Source organism: Galeopterus variegatus, unplaced genomic scaffold, assembly GCF_000696425.1.
Source record: "Galeopterus variegatus unplaced genomic scaffold, G_variegatus-3.0.2 Scaffold3112, whole genome shotgun sequence".
NCBI lineage: Eukaryota > Metazoa > Chordata > Mammalia > Dermoptera > Cynocephalidae > Galeopterus > Galeopterus variegatus.
In genome coordinates, this window is record NW_007729223.1 from 52,583 (window position 1) to 79,329 (window position 26,747).

At 34.3% G+C, this 26,747-nt stretch overlaps 1 protein-coding gene across 1 annotated transcript in view; it reads left to right on the forward strand.

The window, feature by feature from the left end:
• Positions 1-26,747, forward strand: part of CNOT6L (CCR4-NOT transcription complex, subunit 6-like) — a 58,205-nt gene that overhangs the window by 17,604 nt on the left and 13,854 nt on the right. Inside the window, exons 3-6 of the mRNA XM_008583982.1 lie at positions 2,936-3,025; positions 12,632-12,700; positions 16,471-16,628; positions 19,111-19,265. Of these exons, the coding sequence (XP_008582204.1) occupies positions 2,936-3,025; positions 12,632-12,700; positions 16,471-16,628; positions 19,111-19,265 (472 nt within the window). The remainder of the gene's footprint in view (positions 1-2,935; positions 3,026-12,631; positions 12,701-16,470; positions 16,629-19,110; positions 19,266-26,747) is intronic.

Here is a 26,747-nt window from a genome sequence, read left to right on the forward strand (position 1 = left end):
TTTTTTTTTTTTTTTTTTTAAAGATGACTGGTAAGGGGATCTTAACTCTTGACTTGGTGTTATCAGCACCACGCTCACCCAGTGAGCTAACTGGCCATCCCTATATGGGATCCGAAATCGTGGCCTTGGTGTTATCAGCACCGCACTCTCCCGAGTGAGCCATGGGCCAGCCCCTCCATTGTTGCTTTTGAAGCTTGTTGTTATTTTCATGTTTATTGTTTTGAAGGGACTGGTCCTTTCCCCCATCTAGTTTTAAAGTTTTCTATTTGTCATTGGCATCCTCTAGTTTGCACTACAATGTATTTTAGTTAAATGAAATCCTTTTGTAAACCTCTTACTGTGAATATATTGTGCTTCTTGTATCAGTTTCTTTTTTTTAAAAAAAAAACTAGCTTTTGAAAATTTGCAGCCTTTTCCTCTTCAAATATTGCCTCTTCTAATCTCTTTAATCTCTCTTTCTGGCTAGTAGTTTGATGTGTTTACTGTTTGCTATAGCTATGGATTCAGAGATTAAAATGTCCTCAAGTGTTTTTATCTCTTCTGTTGTCTTTTAGGTTTCTTTTAGACTCCTTAAATAGGGCCTGAAGCTTGTGTTCTTTCAGCTGTAATCCTCTGTTATTATACAGGAGATTTACTGATGTAGTGGTAAGGTGTAGAAGGAGAGTAATAGTCCTATGTTTAGGTCTCAGTCTTTTAGTGAGCCTCCACTGGGTATTTCCCTACCCCAGGTTGAAGGATAGAGGGGGCTGGAGTTGTGTATTTCCCTTCTACCGGGTCTGTTAGGCTTTCATAAAACAGATGCTGTAAAATAGTTTCACTCGATGGCAGGATTTAGGAGAATATTATTTTTCCCAGCCTCCCGTTGGGAGCATGAGGGAATTTTTCTCCAGTCTTCACAGTGAGTACCTGGTGGGATTCCTGGAAGTAAAACTTAGGAGTGTGGGGCCCCTAAGAGTGGGCCCCCTTGGAGTTTTTAACTCTCAAGCTAATGTACACTGAGCCTCCAGCAATTTGTCAATTACAGTTTAAAGTGCTCCTACTGATAGAAATTCCAGCTATAGGCTTCTGTTACCTGTAAACTATGATTCTTCATATGTGCTTTTTTTGTGTTTGGAGCAGCAGTTTGTCTGTGACTTCACTTGTAAGAACAGGAGTGACAACTTTCATTCTGTTTACATGTTGGAGCAGAAACCGAAGTCCTGTTCTCTTTTTGAACTCTAATTTCATATTTTTTAAGCTTTCTTATTCTAACTTCCATATCTTTTACTATGTCATGTTTCCCATCTTTTTGAATCTCAGTGATGCATTTTGGCTAATTTCTGTGAGTATATTTTTCCTGTTCACTGATTTCATATGTGTCTGATCTACTGCCTAACTCATTCATCAAGATTTTTTCCTCCTACTACTTTGAGTTATAATTACAAACATTAAAATACCCAGATATTTAAGTATCCAGCTTTAACTAATTTTGATAAAGGTGTACACCTGTGTAACCAGCGCCTAGCTCAAGATATAGAGCAATTCCATCACCCCAGGAAGTTTCCTTTTCCCATTTTCAAGTCAATTGGAAACTACCAACCAGACTTTCAATATAGTTGTACCATTTACACTTTGCCAGTAAGAGTTCCAGACACTCCACATTCTTTCCAACATTTGGTTGATTATTTTTTAAAAAGTTTAGCTGTTTTTGTGGGTGTGTGTTACATTGAAAGTTTGGTTGGTTTGTATTTAGAACCTTCATTTCTAGAAGTTCTGTGTTTTTTGTTTTTTCAAATCTGAATGTTAGACTTTTGTTACATGCTTATCTTTATGAATACCTCCTTTATTTCTTAAGGGTCTATATAGTTTGTTAACATAGGTAGTTTTTTGGTGTTTGATAAATTTGTACTGTGAGTACTCAATGCCTTGGGTTTTTTTTTTTGTTTTTTTTTTGCCTTTTGTCTTTTTCCGTGTCCGGCAACGGATCGCAACCCTCAGTGTTGCCCCCGTACCGGATCGGGACCGGCTACGGAATCGCAACCCTCGGTGTTGCTCCCGCACCTCGCTCACTGTGGCTACGGGATCACAACCCTCGGTGTTGCTCCCGCACCTCGCTCAGCCAGTGAGCAGGAACCGGTCTGTATGTGGGATCCGAACCCTCGGGCGGGAGCGCCGCCATGCTTCCCAAGCGGCGCACTACAGTGCGCCACCGGGCCGGCCCAGTACTCATATTCTTGATTACTGTCATAACCAAATTCTTATTTGCCTCTCACATTTTTTTTTGTCCTTTTTGGGACTGGCCGCACCGCGCTCAGCCAGTGAGCTCTGTGAGCGAACCGGTCATCCCTATATAGGATCCGAACCCGCGGCGGGAGCGCTGCTGCGCTCCCAGCGCCGTACTCTCCCGAGTGCGCCACGGGCTCGGCCCTGCCTCTCACATTTGACTAACTCTTCTTGGTAACAGATTTTCTTCTCACTTGAAATAACTTCCTTTTCCGCATATGTAATATAAATATTTTAACTAAGAAGACTCCTTCTTTATAATATTACTCATTTTTTCTCATATAGGTCTGTTTATCTTTCAGTTGGAATGCTGTCTTCAAAAATAAATGTAGAATCTGTAGGGTTACTTCAAGCTGCTAGATTGTGATATTAATTTAGAATTGACCAAGATTAATATATGTGTTTATGTATGTGTGTATATATGTGTTTTTGACAAGCCCAAACTTTAAGTACACAGTATAAACAGTTAAATCTGAAAAAAATAATTCTTTTGAAGTTTTTCTTTGAGTGTCCTAACAGAGTATTTCTTTAAATTCATATTTCTTTAAATGTAAGTAACAGAATAAATACGGTAGAAATCAATTTAGAAAATTGGCATTTTGTTTTACTGTATACATTTCCATCTTGTTGCAGTTGTAAGTCTTACAGGTTTTATTTTTGTCCTCTCCTTTAGGCAATCCTTTATCACAGGATATTCTCAACTTATACCAGGACCCAGATGGAACCCGAAAGCTACTGAACTTCATGCTTGACAATCTTGCAGGTAAGTATTAACGATAAAGCAGTAAAGCAAACTCTACAGATATTATTACCAGCTAATTGTTAGTATCCCATGTTGCTCAAGAGCATGTAGCCATTTTTTATAATTGTTGACAAGTTCGTAATTCCTGCCGTTAGTATATTCCATGGTAGTCAGACAGTATTCTTTTCATATAGTACTGAGTGCTTTCTATTTACAAAGCCCTATGCTAGGAGCTTTAGCTATGTTATTTTGTTTTATCTTTCTAGGAACCTATGAGGTAGGATTTTTTACTAACATTTTACAGATATAAATTCTGACATTCAGAGACTAATTTACAAACAGCTAATTAATGTCAGAGCTATGAACCTAAGTTTGCCTTGCTCTTAATCACAAACATAAATGAGAGAATCTCAAAACATTCATGGAAAAATAGAATTAAAAGATAATACAGTCTTTCTGTGAAGTTTTTGTTTTGGTGGCTGGCCAATATGGGATTCTGAACCCTTGTCCTTGGCGTTACAACACTGTGCTCTAACCAACTGAGATAATAGGCCAGCCCCCTCTATGAACTTTTTGAAGACCCCTCGTATAGTTGTTTGAATTTGATCCAAATTACTTGGAAACCACACATCTGACACCTATTTTATGAATGAAATGTCAGTTTGATTCACTCCACATTTGTGAAAAATTTTCAAGCAGGCTTTTGAGTAATAACATTAGGGTTATCTAACTAAAATAGTAATATTCCAAATGGAAGATTTTTTTATACAAGGGTACTTCAAAAAGTTTATGGAAAAGTAGTATTAAGAGATAATATGAATCTTTCCATGAACTTTTTGAAAACCTCTTGTATACTAAGGCTTAGTATTCAACTTAATTTTTCTTGTGTGTTTGCTTAAGTACTCAAAATGTGGGTAAAATTGTAGCGGTACTACTAAATTGAGATATTTTTCTTAGAATAATACCTTTCTAAAATACAGAATTCTGAAACAGCTAGAGAAATCTAAAGTTCCAGCATAAAGACCATAATCACAATATTTTGACTGTACTCTTTTTTTAATTCTCTCCATCATAAAAGATATACCTATCTACTCCTTCCGTCTAACACAAATAAGGTTTACAATAAGGTAAAACAAAATTAATATTATCTGAAATGTTTTTGGCTAAAAAGACTAAAAAGTTGATGGATGGAAGAGAAGTAAGTAAATCTTACAGAAGTTTTTTAAGTAAGGATTTAGGAATATGTGTCAGTTTAATTAAACTGTGTACATAACTTGTGTATGCCATTTCCAACTTGCTTTAAAATTAAATATTTCTCTTGTCAGTATAGATGTAGCCAGTTGACCCAGCCATATGGCATGTGTGTGATATGTGTGTGTAATTTTTAAGAAGTTCTTCATATATTTTAGATATAAGCTGTCTGTTGGTACATGTGTTGCAAATACTTCAGTTTATCAACCTTTTTTGTTAGGGTACTGCTTTTGTGTCTTCTTCAAGGATTTTTCCCTACCACATGATCATGAGTGTGTTCTCTTATGTTATTATTTAGAAACTCTGATTTTTTACTTGCAACATTTAGAACTATAACCTTCCTGGAATTAATGTTTGTGCAAGGTAGGAGTTAAGTTTCATGACTTTTCCATATGTATATTGTATTGACACTGAGTTTTCTTCTATTAGTCTTTATGGTACTGTTGTTATACTTTCTGGCAGTATTGTTTTGTCTCTAGTTATGGTAGCTTTATAAAAAAGTCTTTGAGATCCAGTATAGTACATCTTCTGCCTTGATCTTATTTTAAAGAGTCTTGACTACCTTTGGCTCCTTGCTTTATTTACCTTGTACTTTTATTAAAATTTTTAGAATCAGGTTTTTAAATCTCTACCCTCTGCAAAATGTAGGGATTTTATTTGGGAATATATTGAATCTATAGGTTGCTTTGGAAAGAATTGACATGTTTACAAACCTCAGTCTTATTCTTCCATTTATTGTGCCTTCTATAAGTTCTCTGAGTATTGAGTTTAGGTTTCTAGTAGTGGTCTTGCACATTTTATATTACATTTATTTTAAGTTTTGCCTTTTTAATGTTTTTATAAATAGTCTCCTTAAAAATAAATCTTATGATTTTAATGGTTGTTACTGATTTATGGAATACAATTGAATTTTGTATATCTATTGGTATTCATCCAACTTGCTAAACACTTGCTACTAAATGCCATGCTAAAATACATATTCAACTACTTTGCTAAACTGCTTTTAATCCTAATACATTTTTATTTCAATTTGTACAATCATATAACCTGCAAATAATGACAATTTTATTACTCTCCTTTCAATCCTTACTATTTAAATTTATTTTTCTTATTGCACTTGCTAAGGCCACCAGTAAAATGCTAACTGAAAGTGGTGGTAATGGGCATCTTTGTCCCATAATTTATTATCAGTTAACATTTTACAATTACGTATGGTGTTCATTAAAGTTTTTTTTTTTTTTTCCCTTTTTGTCTTTTTTCCGTGTCCGGCAATGGATCGCAACCCTCAGTGTTGCGCCCGTATGTTTTTTTTTTTTTCCCTTTTTGTCTTTTTTCCGTGTCCGGCAATGGATCGCAACCCTCAGTGCTGCGCCCGTATGGGACCGGGACCAGCAACGGGATTGCAGCCCTCGGTGTTGCGCCCACACCTCGCTCAGCCAGTGAGCAGGAACCGGTCTGTATGTGGGATCCGAACCCTCGGCGGGAGCGCGCCGCCGCACTCCCAAGCGGCGCACTGTAGCAGTGCGCCACCGGGCCGGCCCTAAAGTTTTTATGTAGATAAACTTTATCAGATTAAGGAAATTTTCTTCTATTCCTAGGTTGCTAGGAGATTTTTAAAAATGTGAGTAGATATTGAATTTTGTCAAATGTTTTTTCTCTATCAAGATATGGATGATTTTTATTCTTGATTTTGTTAATATGGTAATTATGTTGGTTGTTTTTCATATGTTAGAATACCTTTGTATTCCTGGAATAAACTCAAATAAGTTATAACATATTGTACTGTTATCCTTTTTATATATCCCTAGATTCAGTTTGCTAATATTTTACTTAAGATTTTTTGCATCTGTGTTTATGAGTGAGATTGGCCAATGATTTTCTTCCTTCAGTGTGCTTGTCAAGTATTGATATTAATATTATATTGGCTTCATAAAATTTGTTGAAGCATTTTCTCCTTTTTTATGTTTGGGAGTTTATTGTTTTAGCGTTTACAAAGATTGATATGTTTCGTTTCTTAAATGTTTGGTAGAATACATCTGGGCCTGGGTTTTCTTTGTAGGAAGTTTTAAAATACTGAATTAATTTCTTCAATAACTATAGTACTATTTTGATTTACATTTCTCTCTCAGTTTCTGAAAGTTGTGTTTTCTGGAATTTGACCATTTTACCTTAATCTTTAAATTCATTAGCATAAAATTGCTCAAAATATCTTCTTATGATATTTTAATATTCCTAGGCCATATAGTGATGTCTCTTTCCATTCCAGATATTAGTTTGTGTTGCCTCTGTTTACTTCTTGTGAAGTCTTGCAGAGGAATTTATCAGTATTTTCTTTGGGAAAAAAAAGAAATAACTTTTATCTTTATTGGTCTTCCTCATTATGTGTTTGTTTTCAATATCATTTCTTATTTTTATTTTTTCATTCTTTCTGCTTTCTTTGGGTTTCATGTACTGTTCTTTTTATAGCTTAGGATGAGCACCTAAATAATTAATTTCTAATTTTTCTTTTTCCCCCAATGTATTCATTTATAAATCTCCCTCTAAACATGGCATTTAGTTGCATCGCACAAGTTTTAATTTGTATTATTTTTGTTATAATTTAATTCAGCATGTTTTCTAATAGCCCTCATCATTTCTTCTTTGACCTTTGAGTTGCTGAGAAGTTTATTTCTTTATTTTCAGGAGAGTTTCCTTTGTCATAGATTCCTTGCTGAATTCCATTGTTGTCAGAGAACATTCTGATTTAAATATTTAAAATGTGTTATTTATTTACAGCACATGCTTAATTTTTGTGAATGTTATGTGTGCACTTAAAGTCTGTGCCTTCTGAAGTTGTTTGGTGCAGTATTTAGTTGGTTATTTTGTTGTCTGTGTTATATATACTTAATGATTATTTATGCAATTCATTATTGAGAGAGCTATATTAAAATCTCCCATTTTGATTGTAGATTTGCTTATTTCTTGTAGTTCTTTCAGCTTTTAAATTATATATACTAAAGGGTATATTTTTATGTGTTTTATTTTCCTGGTTGTTTAAACCTTTTGTTTTTGTGCTGCTCTTTAAAATTTACTTTGGTATTACTATAGCTGTATGAAAAAAATAGCTACATGACTTCTCCTTTGGTTTGAATTTTAATTGTATATCTTTTTCTTTTCTTTTATGTTTAACCTTTTTATCTCTGTATCTTATTATTTCCTTTCTCCTACTTGCTTTGGGTTTATTTTGTTCTTTTTTTTTTGTTTGAGATGGACACTTAGATTATTGACTTGAGAATTTTTTTCTTTTTTTAATGTAAGCATGCAGCACTATAAATTTGCCTGTCAGCAAGCTACACCCCATAAGTTTTGATATGTTATATTTTTATTTTCCTTTAGTTCAGTGTTGTTATTTTAATTTTCTTTGAGATTTCCTGTTTGATTCATGGATTATTTAGAAGTGTATTATTTAATTTACAAGTATTTTAAGTTTTTCCAGTTGTCTTTCTGTTGATTTATTATTTGATAACAATTTGGGACCAGTTAGGAAACATATTCTGCATTATTTCAGTTCTTTTAAATGTGTTGAGGTCTGTCTTATGACCCAGGATATTGTCAAGCTTGGTGAATGTTCTGTGAGTTCTTGAGAAAAATGTATATTCTATAGTTGTTGGGTGAAATATTCTAGAAACGTTTATTAGATCATGTTGGTTCTTAGTATGCGATTCTTCTATATCTTTTCTAATTTTCTACATAATAGTCCTATCAAATGCTGATACTGGGGTGTTGGAATTCCCAACTATAATTATGGGTTTGTTTGTTCCTCCTTTCAGTTCTGTCAGTTTTTGCTTTAGATATTTTTAAGGTCTGTTGTTTGGTATATACATGTTTAGGATTGCTACATCTTAGTGGATTGATCATTTTATCATTATGTATTTTTCTTTGCCCTGAAATCTACTTTATCTGATATTAATATAGCTACTCTCCTTTTTTTTGGTTGATGTTACCATGCTGTATCTTTTTCATCCTCTTACTTTCAACTTTCCTATATTGTATTTGAAATGAATTTCTTGTAGTTAACATAGAGTTAAGTCACGTGTCATTATTATTCATTTTGCTAAGATTCTACTGTCTTTTAATTTGTGTATTTAGAAAATAATAGATACCTACACCGAGCAACAGATGTTATTATAATTTTTGCTTCAGCCATCACATATGATTTAAGAAACTGATGGGGGAAAGGATGATCTATTATATTTCCTCCTCCTGATTTTACCCATTCTTTGTTCTTTCCTTTTTGATGTTCTATTTGTTCTTCTGTTATATTTTCCTTGCTGTTCAGTGAGCTTTCTTTAGCCATTGTTTAAGGGCTGGTCTCCTAGTGGTAAAGTCTTAGTTTTCCCTTGTCTGTTAACATCTTTAATTCCCCTTGATTTCTGAAGGGTAATTTTGCTGAAATCAGAATTTGCAGTTGATAGTTCTTTTCTTTTAGCCCTTGAAAAATGTACCACTTCCTGGGCTTTCATGGTTTCAGAAAAGAAATCTGGTGTCCTTCAAATTGGTGTTCACCTGTAGGTAATGCATTGTCTTTCTCTGATGCTTCTAAGGTTCTTTCTTTAGTTTTCAGAAGTTTAATTATGATATGTCTTGGTGTGGGTTTCTCTGAGTTTATTATACTTGAAGTTTGCTCACCTTCTTGAATTTGCAGGTTTATGTTTTTCATTTAAATTGGGAAATGTTCAGCTGTTATCTCTTAGAATACTTCTTCAGCCTCATGTTCTTTCTGCTCTCCTTCTGGAACTTTGATGGTATGAATTTAGATCTTTTGTTATCATCAAAATTCTTCAAGCTCTGTTCATTTTTTTCAGTCTATTTTCTTTTTGTTTAGATTGACTAAGTTCTATTAATTTGTTCTCAGGTTCACTGATTTATCTCTATTATTGTGTCCTTCCAATAAGTTTTAAAATTTTGGTTATTGTATTTTTCAGTTTGATAATTTCTGTTTGGTTTGGTTCTTTTTTAAAAAAACAAAACAACACACTATTTCTTTCTGCTGGGGTTTTCTAGTTTTTCATTTGTTTTAAGGGAATTTATAATTTTTTATTTAAGCAGTTTTATGATGGCCACTTTAAAATCTTTGTTAGAAATCTCTACATCTTATTCATCTCAGTATTGTGTCTGTTGATAGTCTTTTCTGATTTAAGTTGTGATTTTCTTGGTATGACTAGTGATTTTTATTTGTACTCTGAACATTTTAGATATTATGTTAGGAGACTCTTGATCTTTTTAAAATCTTTAACTTTAGCATACAATTGCCCTTTAATGTTTAGGTTTAACATGTAGGTTTTGTTGCCCCTTCCAGGCTCAGCTGACATGCTGACTGTGGGCAGATCAAACCAACTGCAGCTAGGCAGTGTGAGGTGTGGGATGGGTTGTCTCTCTCTGGCTTTCCTGGAGATGTTCCCTTTGACAGATTAGGTCACAAATATATTTATTTTATGTTATAGTAGCCTATATAACTCTTTATTCCTTTCTTTTCTCATATCATTGGCCATGCAGTTTCATCTTTAAAAAAATGATTTTAAGTGTACGTTTCACATGGATATATTGTCTTCTTTGTTAAAAAAAAAAAAAAAGAAAGAAAGAAAGGGGGCCGGCCCGGTGGCGCACTGCTACAGTGCGCCGCTTGGGAGCATGGCGGCACTCCCGCCGAGGGTTCGGATCCCACATACAGACCGGTTCCCGCTCACTGGCTGAGCGAGGGGCGGGCGCAGCACCGAGGGTTGCGATCCCGTTGCTGGTCCCGGTCCGGTACGGGCGCGACACTGAGGGTTGCGGTCCGTTGCCGGACACGAAAAAAGACAAAAAAAAGAAAAAGAAAGAAAGAAAGGAAAAGAAAAGAAAAGAAAAAAATTTTTGACCACTACCTTTAATTCCAGTCCGCTTCATATAGGTAATTACACTTGTAAGTTGGGTGTATATCCTTGTGCTTTCTGGTGGGTATTTATATACAAAAATTATACCAGTAGAAATTTTATACTATTGCTGTTACTGTGTGGTTTTTAAATTTTCTAATAAAATATATCACATTTTATCATGTCTGTTCTTTTCACTCAACAGTACTGGGATATCTTTTCACTTTAACACATACATATCTTTTTTCTTTTAAACTGTATTGTAGACATTTACTGTTGCTTTTGCTACTATAAACAATGGTGTAGTGAATATCTTTTTGAATGCTGCTTTAAGCAGGTAGAGCTGAGTCCAGGAAATAGAATTGCTAGGTCTTAGGGCCATGGATGTTTTAAATTTTAGAAGATGATGTCAATTTGTTCTGTAGATAGCTGTACTCATTAATATCCCCACCAGGTAGACATGCAAATAGCTGTTTCTTATCACCATCATCAACCCTTGATATTACTTTTTTTTTTTTTTTTTTTGTCTTTTTTTGTGACCGGTAAGGGGATCGCAACCCTTGGCTTGGTGCCGTCCACACCGCGCCCAGCCAATGAGCGCACCGGCCATCCCTATATAGGATCCGAACCCGCGGCGGGAGCGCCACTGCGCTCCCAGCTCTGCACTCTCCCGAGTGCACCATGGGGCCGGCCCAACCCTTGATATTATTAAACTTAAAAATTTTGTGTCAACTTGGGTAAAAAAATACTATCTCATCTTTTTAATTTCCCTGGTTACTGGTAAGATAACTTTTATATGTTTTTGGCTCTTTGGTTATGTTGTTGAATACTATGTATTTTACTTGTACTGATACATTGTGATGTGTTAGTTAATATTTGGGAAGCACCGAAATGTAGAAATTATCTTACTTTGTATTATTTTGAGGAGTTTCTTAATTTTTGAGTTTTTAACCAAGCCACCTTAGGTAGATTTTGCTAATATGGATGTCAACAGCTGGAAAGTTCTTTGTTTACTCTTATCATTACACAGTGTGAACAAGATATACAAATGGCCAACAGACACATGAAAAAATGCTCAACATCACTAAGCATCAGGAAAATGCAAACCAAAACCACATTGAGATATCATCTTACATCAGTTAGACTGACCGTTATAAAGACAGAATAACAAATGCTGGTGAGGATGTGGAGAAAGGGGAACCCTTCTACAGTGTTGGTGGAATGGTAATTTAATGCAGCTGTTATGGAAAACAGTATGGAGTATCCTCAGACATCTACAGATAAAACTTCCATACAATCCAGCAATCCTGCTGCTGGGTGTATACCCAGAGGAATGGAAATCACCATCTTGAAGGGATACCTGCACTCCTATGTTTATCGCAGTTCTGTTTACCATAGCTAAGAGTTGGAACCAACCTAAATGTCTATCAATGGACGACTGCATAAGGAAAATGTAGTATATATACACAATGGAATACTACTGCCATAAAAACAGGAATGAAATTCTGTCATTGGTAGCAACATAGATGTAATTAGAGAAGATTATGTTAAGTGAAATAAGCCAGGTACAGAAAGAGAAATATTGCATTTAGTCATTCATAAGTGGGAGCAGAAACAAAAACAAAAGAAGAAAGAAAGACTTGTTTATTGTATAATCTATTTCTGTATTTGGCTTTCCATTTTTGAAACAGTTGCCAAAATTCTAGCATGTTACTCCTAGCCAGCATGATTACTTTCTTGTATTCAGTATACTGAATCAGCTGGATGATTTGTTTGTCATCTTATGATAACCTTCATTCTTTCCTGGCAAGATATGTAATATGTGAAATAATGTTCATTTCTCTCTGGGAAAAGTATGGCTGTTGAAACATAATAGTATACTTTGGGTAGTCTTTTGAAACATGAAAATAGTGCAGTGCTTTCCTTTTTTCTATACAATGTATTTCTATTCTTACCTCTTGCTTTGCATTGACATTATCAAAGAGAGTATGGAAATGAAAGACCCATTAGAAAATTCAGTAATTTTTATTATACATATAAGTGCGTCTTGTTTGTTTGTTTGTTTGTTTGTTTGTTTCTAGTTTAAAGATGTTTGAGTGTTTCAGTTCATCATTGTGTTGGAATCTCACATAGCTTTGATTTCCTAGCAGGGAAAAAGGCTGAGTCAACATAATTTACATATGTAATTAAGACACAGGTTTTACTTAAGATTTTAAATAGGTACTTTTCATAAATATCGTAGAAGTAGAAATGCCATCAGTGAGTTTCTTAATATCCTTTTCTTATATTAGGTCTGTGTTCTCTGCATAACTCTTCTTAAATTTCCTTTGGCTTCTAAATATTCATTAAGTTATTAGATTTTTGAGTCAGTTTGTGAGCAATTACAGCTGAATAGAAAATAGAGATTGACTTGACATTATAAACTAAATGATACTGATTTTAGAAACATGTGAAATTAACTTATGTTTACAAAATATTTTTTCAGTACATCCAGAGCAGCTTCCTCCGAGGCCATGGATTACGTTAAAGGAACGAGACCAAATTCTGCCATCAGGTAAATAGTTTTCCAGTTCTTTTTTGACTTTTTTCAGAAATACTTAAAATGCAATTTGAGCTTCGTGATCTATAATTTAACAGGCCTTCATTTTACCTCCCATGGGTATATTAGTTTAAAAATACTGATGGATAGACTTAAAAAAAGTTTAAGTTCACACTAAGATAAGCCTATGTACAAGTATCTTGTATCTTTCACGGTGATGCAGCTCTTGGTTTTAAAATTATTTCTTGTAATACAGCTTTCCAAATGGCATATTCACAACAGGGTATTAGGTGATTTTTAGTAAAAATGAATTTTCTTCTGAAAAATTTTAAACTACTTAGGTACTTTATCTTTCTTGAGAGGTAGACTAGTAACACTTACCAGAAGCATTATTTAGACTAGGTATATATTTACTGCATTGGCAACAAAATATGATACCAGTCCAGGGGTGTAGAAATGGTACAGAGTGAATATTTAAGCAATGTAAGGAGATAAGCTAGTATTTTTAGAACTATGGTAAGGTAGAAAATATAAAACTTTATCTCTTTGTGGGGGCCAGTAACAGTTTGGCATTTGTAGGGCTTCTTACTATGTATTAGACATTTTAGGCTTGGGAATTCTACTTAAAATAAGCTATGAATTATTGTTTCTCCAAATGCATTTTTTAAAAAGATTGCAAGCGTAATAATATTTATGATATCTAATTTTATTTTTAAATTAAATGAAAATTTTAACATGAAGGAAAATTTTAACTGAATTTTAATATGAATTTTAACTGAAAATTTTAATATGAAGGTTAAATCAGTCACGGAACACTGCTACTTTAGTAATTTTTAAAGGGTAAATCACAGAATTTATTATGCACATTTTGAACAATATAAAGCCCTTCGGTTTGTGAATTTTGGGCTTTTTGTTGTTACGAAATAAGAAGATTCAGAACAAATCATTTGTTTTGGTATTGGGAAGTGTGGGAAGTGTAACTTCTTTATGGTTCTATTTGCATTTTAATAACACTAAGAAATATATATATAATACATTTTTGTGTCTTCCAGAGGTAATTTTTAAACCACCACACTCTAGAGCCACAGTATCAACCTGTTATAGGAGGCACTATGTCAATAACACTCTATTATCAGGATGTACATTGATATTCAAATAAAAGGAATACCTGATAAAGTTTTCTACAAAGTCTTAAGTTAGGTGGATTTATTTTATCCTTAGCCTTCTCTAGTGTGAATTAATTATTCCTTTTCTGATATTATAAGCACCATTTTCAAGTTATTCAAAGTAATCCCTATTTGCACATGAGAAAACATAATCGTGAGGAAAAGCTTTCTTAAGATTGAACAGCTACATTTCTGGTGAGAAAAGGAGAAACAAAAACAAGTTTTATTAGATACTTAACTCTCAAAGTAATGTGTTCTTAGGTTTTTCATCATTGAAAAACTAGTATGGATTTTTCTTGAAATGTATGGTGTTTCCTTAGTTGAATCTGAATGCTTAAAAAAAAAATATTAAGAATGCATTATGCTTGCTTTGGTAGCACATATGTGGAAATTGGAATGATGCAGAGAAGATTAGTGTCACCCCTTAAAAAAAATGCCCTTTACTTCTGATGCATAGGGGGAGGTGTGTAATAGCTAATGTAATTAAGTGTGATTTATAGCCAGAAAACCATTATGATAAACTATGTAGGAATCAAGCCCAGATAGTGAAAAAGGTTCCAGATAGAAACAGAGTATAGAAGAGTAGTGATAATAGTGATTTGGGTAATTTTCACTTCTGTTTAAAAATTGGTGGTTTGGGCCGGCCTGGTGGTGCACTGCTATAGTGCGTCGCTTGGGAGCGCAGCGGCGCTCCCGCCAAGGGTTCGGATCCCACATACAGACTGGTTCCCGCTCACTGGCTGAGTGAGGTGCGGGCGCGACACTGAGGGTTGCGATCCCATTGCCAGTCCCGGTCCGGTACGGGCGCGACACTGAGGGTTGCGATCCATTGCCGGACACGAAAAAAGACAAAAAGGAAAAAAAAAATTGGTGGTTTGGGCCGGCCCGGTGGCGCACTGGAGAGTGCGCTGCCTGGGAGTGCGGCGGCGCTCCCACCGAGGGTTCGGATCCCATGTGGAGACCGGTTCCCGCTCACTGGCTGAGCGCGGTGCGGGCGCAACACCGAGGGTTGCGATCCCGTTGCTGGTCCCCGGTGCGGGCGTGACACCAAGGGTTGCGATCCCGTTACCAGTCAGTAAAAAAGATAAAAAGGAAAAAAAAAAATTGGTGGTTCATTCTCAGGCATTGGTACCAATATAAACAGTTTTGTATATAACGTAGAAATTGCAATCTCTAGCCTTCTGTATAAAATCCCACTTCACAAAGTCTTAGAAAAAATCTGAATGAAGCAAATGACAACCTGCCTTTCCTTTTTTCCCCTTACTTCCAAAGGACATTTCAAATACAGAGAAGCAGAGTAAGGTGAACTTAAGGTGCTCACTTCACAGTGTGTAGAGGCTTATAAATGTTTCTGGGTCATTTCCAAAATAAATAATTAGAGAACACGTATCAACTCAAACTGAAATTTAGCCTCCAGTGTACAAAATGGCCACCATTCAGACTCCCAGGGAAACAGTGAACTGAGTCTTTCTTAATACTATACTTTTCCCATCTTCTGAAACTGAACCAACATCAAGTGTCACTTCACCTTGGATTCCTCACATTTTATTTAAATAAATGATTCTGAACAATGTCTGCCCTGGGATGCTAGTAATCAACAGGGATGCTTTTTGAAAATATGAATACCCAGATCCTAATATTCTGACTTAGTCTGCAGTCAGGCCCTTGGTATCAGCATTTTTAGAAAAAGCTACACAAAGTGATTCTAATGGGGCAACCAGGCTAGAGAGTTATAGATAAAAATTAGGGTTTTTCAGACTTCAGCGTGCATGTGCATATGAATCAAACTTGGGGAGTTTGTAAAACCTGCAGATTAGTTTTCTCACAGACCTTTTATAATTCAAGGATATTTTAAAATGAGAATTTTATTTTAGAAATGAACATTTTATGGGCAGAAAGGATTGTCTTATAACTAACCTTTGTTAGTTCCTACTCTCTGGCTCAGAGTAGTGAGAACAGTAAGACGTCCAAAAAAGTATTAAGTATGGATATGTTGTTAATAAAAAGTAATGAAATTAGACCTCTTTAATTAGAATGAAACTAAAATTTACTTTTCTTTCATTTATACAGAGAAGCTTTTCCCAGCAAATGACATGCAAAAAATAAGCACTGATTTAAAATTTTAATTTTTTATTCATTAAAATAAAATTTTTCAAAAATTTGAAATATATTGGGCCGGCCCGGTGGCGCACTGCTACAGTGCGCCGCTTAGGAGCGCGGCGGCGCTCCCGCCGAGGGTTCAGATCCCACATACAGACCGGTTCCCGCTCACTGGCTGAGCGAGGTGTGGGCGCAACACCGAGGGTTGCGATCCCGTTGCTGGTCCGGTCCGGTGCGGGCGCGACACTGAGGGTTGCGATCCGTTGCTGGACACGAAAAAAGACAAAAAGGAAAAAAAAAAATTTCAAATATGAACTTTTAGTCTAATTCTAGACTAGTTAGTAAGATAACTTTGGTATGATGGACTCTAATGAAATTTTATTAGATATAGTTCAACAAAATCTTAATTTTGCCCTACGTATTTTATAATCATGTTGTTTGGAGTATGTGTACAGGTGCTTTAGAATAAGTTGCCTAATTTTCTTCCTTTTGTCTGTTGTTTTTTCTCCCACTTCTTAGCATCATTCACGGTTATGTGTTACAATGTGTTATGTGATAAATACGCCACCCGGCAGCTATATGGCTATTGCCCATCCTGGGCATTAAACTGGGAATACAGGAAAAAGGGAATTATGGAAGAAATTGTTAACTGTGATGCAGATATCATTAGTCTTCAGGTAAAACTATAGAAATTAAATTGTCTTTAACTTAAAGGTGAACTTAAAAATAATAGGTTTTATTTTGGAGAGAGATCCTGTGTTCAAAGCCAAACTGAAAAGGAATTATTTTCTCTTCTGAAAAAGAAAGGACAATTTTAATAAGCCTTTAATATATTTCCATAGTGAAATCATTTTTCTGAGTATAGCTGTCCACTTACATTTATTTACTACTTTGTTAAGTGAAAATAATCTCACTCATTATCTATGTTAACAGTTCATCTCATAAACCAATTATTGGTATTGCAAAAAGAGAAAACTACAAAAGATCGTGCCACTCTTTCAGGAATCTGAATTTAACTTACAATTTAGTTTGCGGGGGGAAAAAAAAAAAGTACTTTCCCACAATTGTTCCTTAAAGATAAACATTTAAAAATATTACGGTATAAATCATTCATTTTTGCCTCTGAAATTTAGACTCTTCTGTTTTATAATTCTTTATTATAATGAACTTAACTGAAGAAGCACCTTAAGTGCTTAAAGGTGGTGGTGTAGATTTTTTTAATTGACAAATAATAATTGTATGTATTTATAAGTTACAGTGTGATGTTTCAATACATATATACATTGTGGAACAATCAAATTAGGCTAATTAACTTACCCATCATCTTAAATACTTACTGATTCTTAAAGGTGTTTTAAAATTTTAAGTGTTGTATTTTTGCACATTCTTTTTGGCATAGCCTGAGAAGAAAAATTATTACTTTAAAACATTTTTTTGTAGTAGAGTGGCATGATAATTTATTTATATGTTGCCTGGGAAATAACAAGAAGTAAAAAAATCCTCAAAAACTGAATTTCTTCTAAACATTGAGACTGACACAGAACTGGGGGGAGAAAGAGACAAAATTAGGCTGTTGTAGTTGCTAATTTGTCCACCTTTTGGTTTAGTATTTGTAGTAATAACATCATCACACCTTTTGAAATGTAGTTTGAGGTATAAAAATATTATAATTTAAGGAAATTGTTTTTTATTATAAGAGTAATACTATATTATAAAGTGTTCAAGAGAATTTGATAATTTTGTAAAAATATAATTCATGATGGAGGAAAACACCCAATTCTATATCCCAAAGATAGTTGCTATGTTAAATCCTCCGGTGTTAAACCAAAACAAAAACTTCTGGAGTATTTTCTTCTACACAGTTTCTTTTTATTCAATTACCAATTTAGTTACAGATAAATTTCAAAATACAGTTGAAATCACACTATTGGAATATTTTGTATCTTGCATTTAATGCGTTTTCCATGTTACTAAAATTCTTGAAAACCCATTAGTTATATGAGTGTGTATTAATTGATGTAGCCTTCTCCCTGCCATTGGACATTTAGTTTATGGGATTTTGCTGTTATTAAGGTCATGCTGTTATGAGCATCTTCATACATAAATCATTATCTTCATATTTGATTATTTCATTTCGAAAGATTTGCTAAAAATATTTCATGGGTTAAAGAATAAAATAGACTAACTTAATAATTACTAAATTAACAGAAAGCATTGGATGATTGGTATTTAGTTACCTAGAAATTTCTTAAAGTAGAATTTTTTTGTTGATAGATTTTATGTTTCTCACTGTTGGGTATCATTCCTTTTCACTACACTTCAGAAGGATAAATGATTTTTTAAATTACCTCTTTATACAGGTTGAGTATCCTTTATCCATAATGCTTGGGACCAGAAGTGTTGTGTACATTGTACCATCAAAAAGAAATGGTATCAGTATCTCAGCCACCCATGTGGGACAATCTGTGGTTGTGTGGCATGCCCATCATTCCTGACCCTGAATTTATATGCTACCAATAGGCTATCATTTTCTTACATTTATTCACGCATAACCATTTAACAATAAAAAATAAGGCATACCATTAATACAGTGAAAAAATATGTTCACAGTAACTAATCAGCCACAGTAGCGTCACCAGAATACCTGGGGATGCTGAATAAACTGAGTGTTGTGTGCCTGTGTTTTGACTGCAACCCGTTGCATGAGGTCAGGTGTGGAATTTTCCACTTGTGGTGTCATGTTGGTGCTAAAAGTGTTTTGGATTTTGGAGCATTTCAGATTTTCAGACTAGGGATGCTCAACCTGTATATAAAATTTACTTTTCCCTACCACATAATGTATCATACACTCAACTTACTTTGTTTAATCACCAGTCTTGAGGAAGTGATATATAGTGGAATCAAATCTAAATTGGGAGTCAAGAGACTTGGGATGTAATTCTGCTGCTGTTACTAACTAGCTGTGTGAGCATGAGAAAATCATGTCACTTTTTGGTTCTTTCATGTTTAAAAAGCTGCCATGGCAGCTGATAGCAATAAGGTAAGATGGATATGTGAATTATTTTAACTTAATCACAATTTACTCAAATGCTGAACATTTTTATATCTTAATCAGAGTTTTCCTCTGTCATGTAGATGGTAATTTTTCTTTTATCTCAGGAAGTGGAAACAGAGCAATACTTCACTCTCTTTCTGCCAGCATTGAAGGATCGTGGATATGATGGATTTTTTTCTCCAAAGTCACGTGCCAAAATCATGTCTGAGCAGGAAAGAAAGCATGTGGACGGTTGTGCAATATTCTTCAAAACAGAAAAGTGAGTTAAGGAAACAAAGCACAATAAAGTAAACTTATTCCTTTTAATTACCACACATGTAAAACTGTTTTGGGTTTGACCCTATATAATAAACAAAAAGCTAGAAAAAAAGTATTATACAAATTGAAACTGTTGTTAGACTGTGTATTGGAAACAAGGATATTTATTGTATTATTTTTTGTGCTTTTGTTACCAAATTACACTAAAAATATAGACTTGAATACGGTCTTATAATCATATTTCAAAATATATTTTTATAAAGTAAAATATTAGTTTTGGTGGGGGGAAGTGGTACCTTTTAAAATTAACAATAAGAGATCTGGGTTTCTTTCTGTGATTTTTTTTTTTTTCTTTTTTTGATAGTTGGCCTTTTTCAGAGTCATTCATTTTATCCTTTTAATTTTTTTCAATTAACATTTCATATATGTATTTACTCATTTATTCAATAAATGCTTACTGAGCATTTGCTTTGTTACAAGTCCTGTGCTGGGCACAATAGACACAGAGATAGATTAGCTCTCATTGAAAGCTCAAATGCAATAGGAAAAGATAGGTATGCAAGACAATTATAATGTAACATTGTATATATATCGAGTAGAGAAATGCATAGATAGGTAAAGGAGGACAGAAGAGAGGCACAGAGCTTATCGAGGTGAGAGTTAAAAGGATTGATTGTGATGGGACAATGGAAAATGAAATGTGTGAGGTCTGAGTGAGGTTGAATTCCATGGTTAGTAATTTCGATTTAATACATTAGATAGGGAATCATCTACTTATAGGATAAGCATGAATATGCTTGTGGCCATTTTCCAATATTTCTCTGTTTAAAATGTTTTTATTGATACAGGCATATTACCAGCACAGCACAAATTCAGTGAATTTGAATGATATGAAGGTACTTCAAAGATTTTGTGGAAAAAATTGTATTATCTTTCAGTTCTGTTTCCACACAAACTTTTTTTTTTTTTTTGTCTTTTTCCGTGTCCGGCAACGGATCGCAACCCTCAGCGTCGCCCCCGTACGGGACCGGGACCAGCAACGGGATCGCAACCCTCGGTGTTGCTCCCGCGCCTCGCTCAGCCAGTGAGCGGGAACCAGTCTGTATGTGGGATCCAAACCCTTGGCGGGAGCGCCACTGCACTTCTCAAGCGGCGCACTATAGCAGTGCGCCACTGGGCCGGCCCACCACACAAACTTTTTGAAGTTTTCTCATATTTGCCCTTCTTCTCATTTATCTGTATGTACTTTCCTGTCTTTTCCATGGATTTTTAGTAGAGATATTCTCATTTTGGTTAACAATTAGTGCACAGTTCTGTAGTATTTGAGGTCAGAATATACTAAATTCTTCTAGTGGTTTGGTAATTTTTTATGAAGTTTAAAATATCAATTGCTATTACTTCCATAGTGTTTGCCACATGTCAGGCCTTTTCTAATTATTTATATGAATCGTCTAATTTAATTTTGAAAGCAGCTAATAAAGAAATAGCTGTATACCAACCTCTGAGGATTGGAAACAAAGGCATGGACCGATTGAATAACTTGCCCAGGGTTACACAGTAGTTTGACTTTATAGTCCATGCTTTTAACCACTGTAGTAAACTGAATTTTTAGACTTTCTTGTTCAAGCTTCCGGTATTTCTTACAAGGTTACCTCATTTGGAAAAATTGCCTTGAATTTGACGTTACCTAGGTTCATATACAAATTTTCTTGAAACCCCATAGCTTAATGCACTGATAACTCTGAGACATCTACGATCAAGCTTTTTTTTCATTTGCCATTGTTCCTTTCAAGATGATATGGAAGATGTTTATCATTCCCCTCATAGTTTTGAAAGGAAAAATCTAAAATTTCATGATAATTTACTAGAAATAGTTCAGGTTTTGAAATAATTATAACTATTATCTGAGAAACTTTAAACATTGGATATTTGAAAATGGAATTTTGAATTATTAAAAATGCTGTGAGCTATTTAAGAAATGAGTACATAGGAAATACTTTGATGCATCGTCTGTTTTTATTTCCTTCCTCAATTTTTTTTCTAATTAGTAACCTGGACCTGGCAACAGATGAAGACTTTGAGTTTGATACATTATTACATTGTATCTCCTCTGAACTTCTTTCCTGGAATGGCAGTACTATATCTCCTGTAATAGGATTAAACCACCCTCTGTCTCAGCACCAAATATTTATTCATGTTATATTAGCTAACTATTTAATGCCAAACTGTTTGGAATTTAACACAAAGTACACTGCCCTACCTTTATTCTTTCTTCACATTGGAAAGAGAATACAATGTACAGAAAAGACTGAGTTTTGAAGCCAGGCGTTTCTCCTCTTCATTTAGCTTTATAATCTCGAATGAGTCACCCTTTCTGGACCTATTTCCTCATTTGTATATGCGTACCTTGTAAGATTTTTTTTTTTAATATGGTTTACAAAACTAACAAAGTCAAAGATAGCTGTAGAAGAGTACTTTGTACTCTTTCTCATATCTTATTCCTCTAAAACCAGAGTATTTGATAATTCTGAATCCTCATTGATGATTGTTTAATCCTGCACAGAAAATAGTGATACAGAGTAGGTAACAATAAATACAAACTATAATAATTACTATTTTTAGTAAAACACTGTAATAAAAGTCTCTTCTCCATATGATGAAAGCATAGACTATTGCTTACTAAAGGCAGTAGGACATGGATTACCAATATTCAGAGAATTAGAATACAATAAACTATTCTTTAGATCACATTATTCTAGTTTAGTTTAATTTTAGGGGATTCAGAAGATATCTCAAGATTTGGCAGCACCTTTTGGTCATCATTAGGAACATCTTTTTTTGGTAGTTGGATGCATAGAAATACCAGAAAATAGAATTTTGATTGATAAAATGCCAGAAGTCAGCTTTTGCTTTGTAATTTATCTCATCAAGTATTATCTTCAGTCTAAAGCATTTTGTACATTATGTACATATAAGATTTTATATATCATATACATATAAAGTAAACATATATGTGTGTGTGTGTGTGTGTGTGTGTGTGTGTGTGTGTGTGTGTGTGTGTGTGTGTGTGTGTGTGTGTGTGTGTGTGTAGAAACCCTTATTATAGATCAATTTTTTAACTCAGAATTTAAATTTCTTTTTGCCATATATTGTCCTGTAGACTTAACTGGTAGTAAAATGGGGTCTTGGAGCCAGATACAATAAGAAATCCAAAATGGGGGCCGGCCTGGTGGCGCACTGGAGAGTGCGGGCGCGACACCGAGGGTTGCGATCCCGTTACCGGTCAGTAAAAAAGACAAAAAGGAAAAAAAAAAAAAAAAATCCAAAATGGAAAAAAAATAGAGATGAAACCAGATCTAGATCCTAGACTTACTTGTTCTTCCTGAGGTTAACAGCTCTGATCTTCTGATCATGCTGTATTTCAAATCAATTTAAAAAGGAAAGGTGGACAGCAGTTTAGAACAGTGTAACCATTACACTGTGAAGAAGCAGTCTCTCATAATAGGATTGGGAACAACTTAGGTTGTCATGGTATTTAGTTCTTGCTCTGTGGCCTCTGCTTTCTAACTTGCTTCCAGTCTCAGAGGAGCCAAGTAAGGCCATGTCCTTCACTTCCCATGTTATTATAGGTTTTGTGCATGGGAAGAGTGCATTCAGAAGTTTAGTATCATTTCAAAATGATCTATTGTTGATACTCCTATCTCACTGGCCTCTTAGTTACTAATTTCCTCTGTCGTAGGTGGTGGTTGCATTTAGGATTTATATGATTTTTTTAAAAAATGAGATTTTGAATTTCTGGCATTTGCTGTTAACTCTCCCATTAATTCAATCTGGAACATAAAATTATGGTTTTTGTGTGTAGTTTTTTTACCTTTTGAATATGGATAATAATAACTGCTCCACTGAGCTTCAGAGTTTTCTTATGAGGTTAAAATGATAAAGAAGGTGGAAGTGCTTTCAGTGGTTAAAAGAGCTGTACTAAAATAGGATGATGTTTATCTACTCTTCTTACCTAGTTATCCTAGTTTCTGAGTTTATCTTTTCTAGTTATTTTTTTGGCATTCTGATGATTACTTAAATGGACTCAAGAACACATTTTATAGCATCTTATAGTGAATATACAGGAAGAACTTCTATTTGGTTTGGTTTTAAAAGTGCTGGGATGTGATCCAGAAAGGGTCAGAGCTAACTTTTGTGTGATTATACTTTCTTCTTGACTCTATACTACATTGTTCCTTTTCAATAGTAAATGAATTCAGGGAGGGAATATTACTTAAGCCCTATAGACTGTTTTAGTTCCTCGTACTTGGCATTCACTGTCCTCTCTCTAGCACTAATGTAATCATATCACAGCTCATAAAATTATTTTCAGACCACAAGTTGGTAAGAAATTGAGTTATTTCTTTGAAGGGCTGTTTGGGACATGTTCTTCCTGCATTTGAAACAGTCAACCTAATAATCTTTCTCAAATCATGTGAGAAGTTTTTTTTTTTGTCATATCAATCTTCATAATATATGTTCTTTCTTATACCCATTTGACCTTTTGTTTAGATTTTTCAAAAGATGAATATGCACAAGAATTCTTAGAATAAAATAAAATAGCTTCAGGAATAATGTTCATAGGATCAGCATACTAGCCATAGAGTATGAATAATAAATGAATTAAAGTATGAGCGTACTTCAAAAAGTTTGTGGAAGAATAGAATATGAAAAAAAATAAAAGATAATATGAATCTTTCTGTGAACTTTTCGAAGTACCCTCGTATTAGAAGAAAGACAAGTTTAAGATTTTACATATTTACTGTGGCTTGGATTAATGACTGGAAAATAACTATAAGCCAGTATGTCTAATTTAAAACACCTAATAGAAGGAATGAAGGCCTTCACCTCTGTATTTCAAAATGTTACGTGTATCTGTGAGACAGAAAGTAGAAGCAGAGTGGAGTGCATTTGATTGTGTGTGGGAAGGGAAAGAAAGTAGTAGTATTGTTAAGGTAGTATGGATAGAATATGGATAATTATTTCTTACTATATTATAAATATGTAATAAACAGAAAAAAGATAAATTGTAGGAGATTACAACTATCAGCATTAATGCTGGAAATCCCTTTCTTTTAAAAGCATAGAGTACCTGAGAAATTCTTATGATTCAAGAATAGCTATACTCTTATTTAATTCTCACTAGAAAGAAGAAACTTTCTTTGGTTCCTTAGTTCTCACCCATCTCTTTGGTTCTTAACTCTTGGTGAAGCTGAAGTGATAAAACTTGAGAGAGTTTGACTCTGTCCTCTTTAGTGTTTCTAAGCATCAAGGAAGGAAGCGTTAGTTATAATGACATATGTACCCTGTCTAGGAAAACTAGTTTTATTTTTCTGAACTTTTTGAAACCAAAGATACTAAATAAAATTGGAAAGTTTTAAAAGTCAAAAGTATGGCAATACAATCACAAACTATACTAAAGAGGAAGAAAATTGGAGGGTTAGTTGGAGGCATCTAATAAACCCAGTAATTGTTCAGTATTCGTTTTTTAAAAATTGTTTTTTAAATGAAGAAAAGTCAATAACTAAGCACGTTATTTAAGAAGGAAGTTTTAGAAACCTATGATCATTACCAGGAAAATTAATTAGCAAAGGCTTGGTAAAAGTGCTAAAGCCATGAGGCGGGTATTTTATGTAATAAGAACAGGATAGATCCATTGCAGATCGTGCAATCACTAATTGGTAGTCAAGAGAAAATAAGGAAGTTTTAGAAACCTATGATCATTACCAGGAAAATTAATTAGCAAAGGCTTGGTAAAAGTACTAAAGCCATGAGGCGGGTATTTTATGTAATAAGAACAGGATAGATCCATTGCAGATCGTGCAATCACTAATTGGTAGTCAAGAGAAAATAAATATACTGTTTCTGTTTTGCTATCATGGTATCTATTGAGCATTCTCTTTAAAGTAGAAATACCAGGTGAAGAGGAGATTGGCTAACCAAGAAGATGAGATTGGTAAGCCAAGAGTCACTAAACTGCCTTAACTATTTAGGTTTCCAGATGAAGATAATTATATCTTATGGTATTAAAGGTCTTCCGAAAGTGTGGTTAGAGAACTGGCATGGGTAATCTACTGTGAATATTGGAGAATAGGAAAAGTTTTAGGATTTGGGAGATGGATGAACTATCCCATTTTTCAGAAAGAAAGACTTGCTCAGCCTCAGTTTTCTTCATCTTTGTAATGGGAATAGTGATACCTTGTGTTGCAATTTGAATTCTCCAGAAGACTCTGAGATAGTTGATATTCAGAAGTCTATTAGGAATCAGCACCTGTAGAAAGGAAGAAGAGGAAGCAGATCGGACATAGAAGTGGAGTTGTGTTGCAGACCTGGCAGCCTCAGCTGACCCCATAAGGACCTTTGGAGCTGACATGGCCTGTGAAAGTTAAACCACCAGGGGTCAAAATCACAGGACCTTTATCTTTGCTTTTGATCTGTATTTGGGTGTGGGTGATCCCAGAAGTGTGTGAACTTAGGTAGGCAGCTCTCTGCAACTGAAGCAATCCCTACTGACTAATGAGCAGTCTAGGCAGTATATCTCCATGTGCAAATTTTAAGACTTTAGTACAAAGTACCTATCATAGATCTTGCTACAAAGTAGATCCTCAGTAATGGGTAGCTTTTATTATTTTTGTTATTCTGTCCTATTGAAAATTTTAATTATTTGAAAAGAAATAGAATACATGCACACAGCATTTTAAATGCCCCAAAACTGGCAGTGAAATTTAATCTGTTAGAAAAATAGAATGGAGTTTCAAAGTGCCCTTAATATCTGAATGAGTGACTAATGAGCAGAAACTCATGTAATGATACTTAACAGAGATAAAGTTTTCTGCTTTTAGATTATTAATGGAAGGAAGAAAAAGAGGGAGGGATAAGAAAATCAACTGTGAGTACAGAAAAATGTTTATATGCAAAAATGTTTATCAATGCATTAGTTAATAATGTGTATCAGAAGTAACTTAAGTGTCTAACACACACTAAATAAATTATAGCCAATCTGTATAGTGGACTATAATGCAGTCATGAAAATTAATTTTGAAGAATATTTAATGTTATAGGGCAATGTCCCTGGTAGAATATAAACTTACTGTTATCCTAATTGTGTAAAAATATATGTGTGCATATGCATAGAGAAAAGTCTGGGGAAATACATTGACTTGTTAATAGAGGTGTTGTGTTATATAAGTGACTTTTAATTTTTTAAATAATTTTCCTTGTTCCAAGATCTCTACAATATAATATTTAACTTAATAAAATACTTTTTCCCCCCCTTTTTAAATAATTTTCCTTGTTCCAAGATCTCTACAATATAATATTTAACTTAATAAAATACTTTTTTCCCACTTTTTTGTTTTTAAGCACCTATAAATGCAGGACTGAGGAGATCTGGTTTAAGAATGAAAAGACCAAAAATTTTAGATATATATTAGTTTCTATTTGG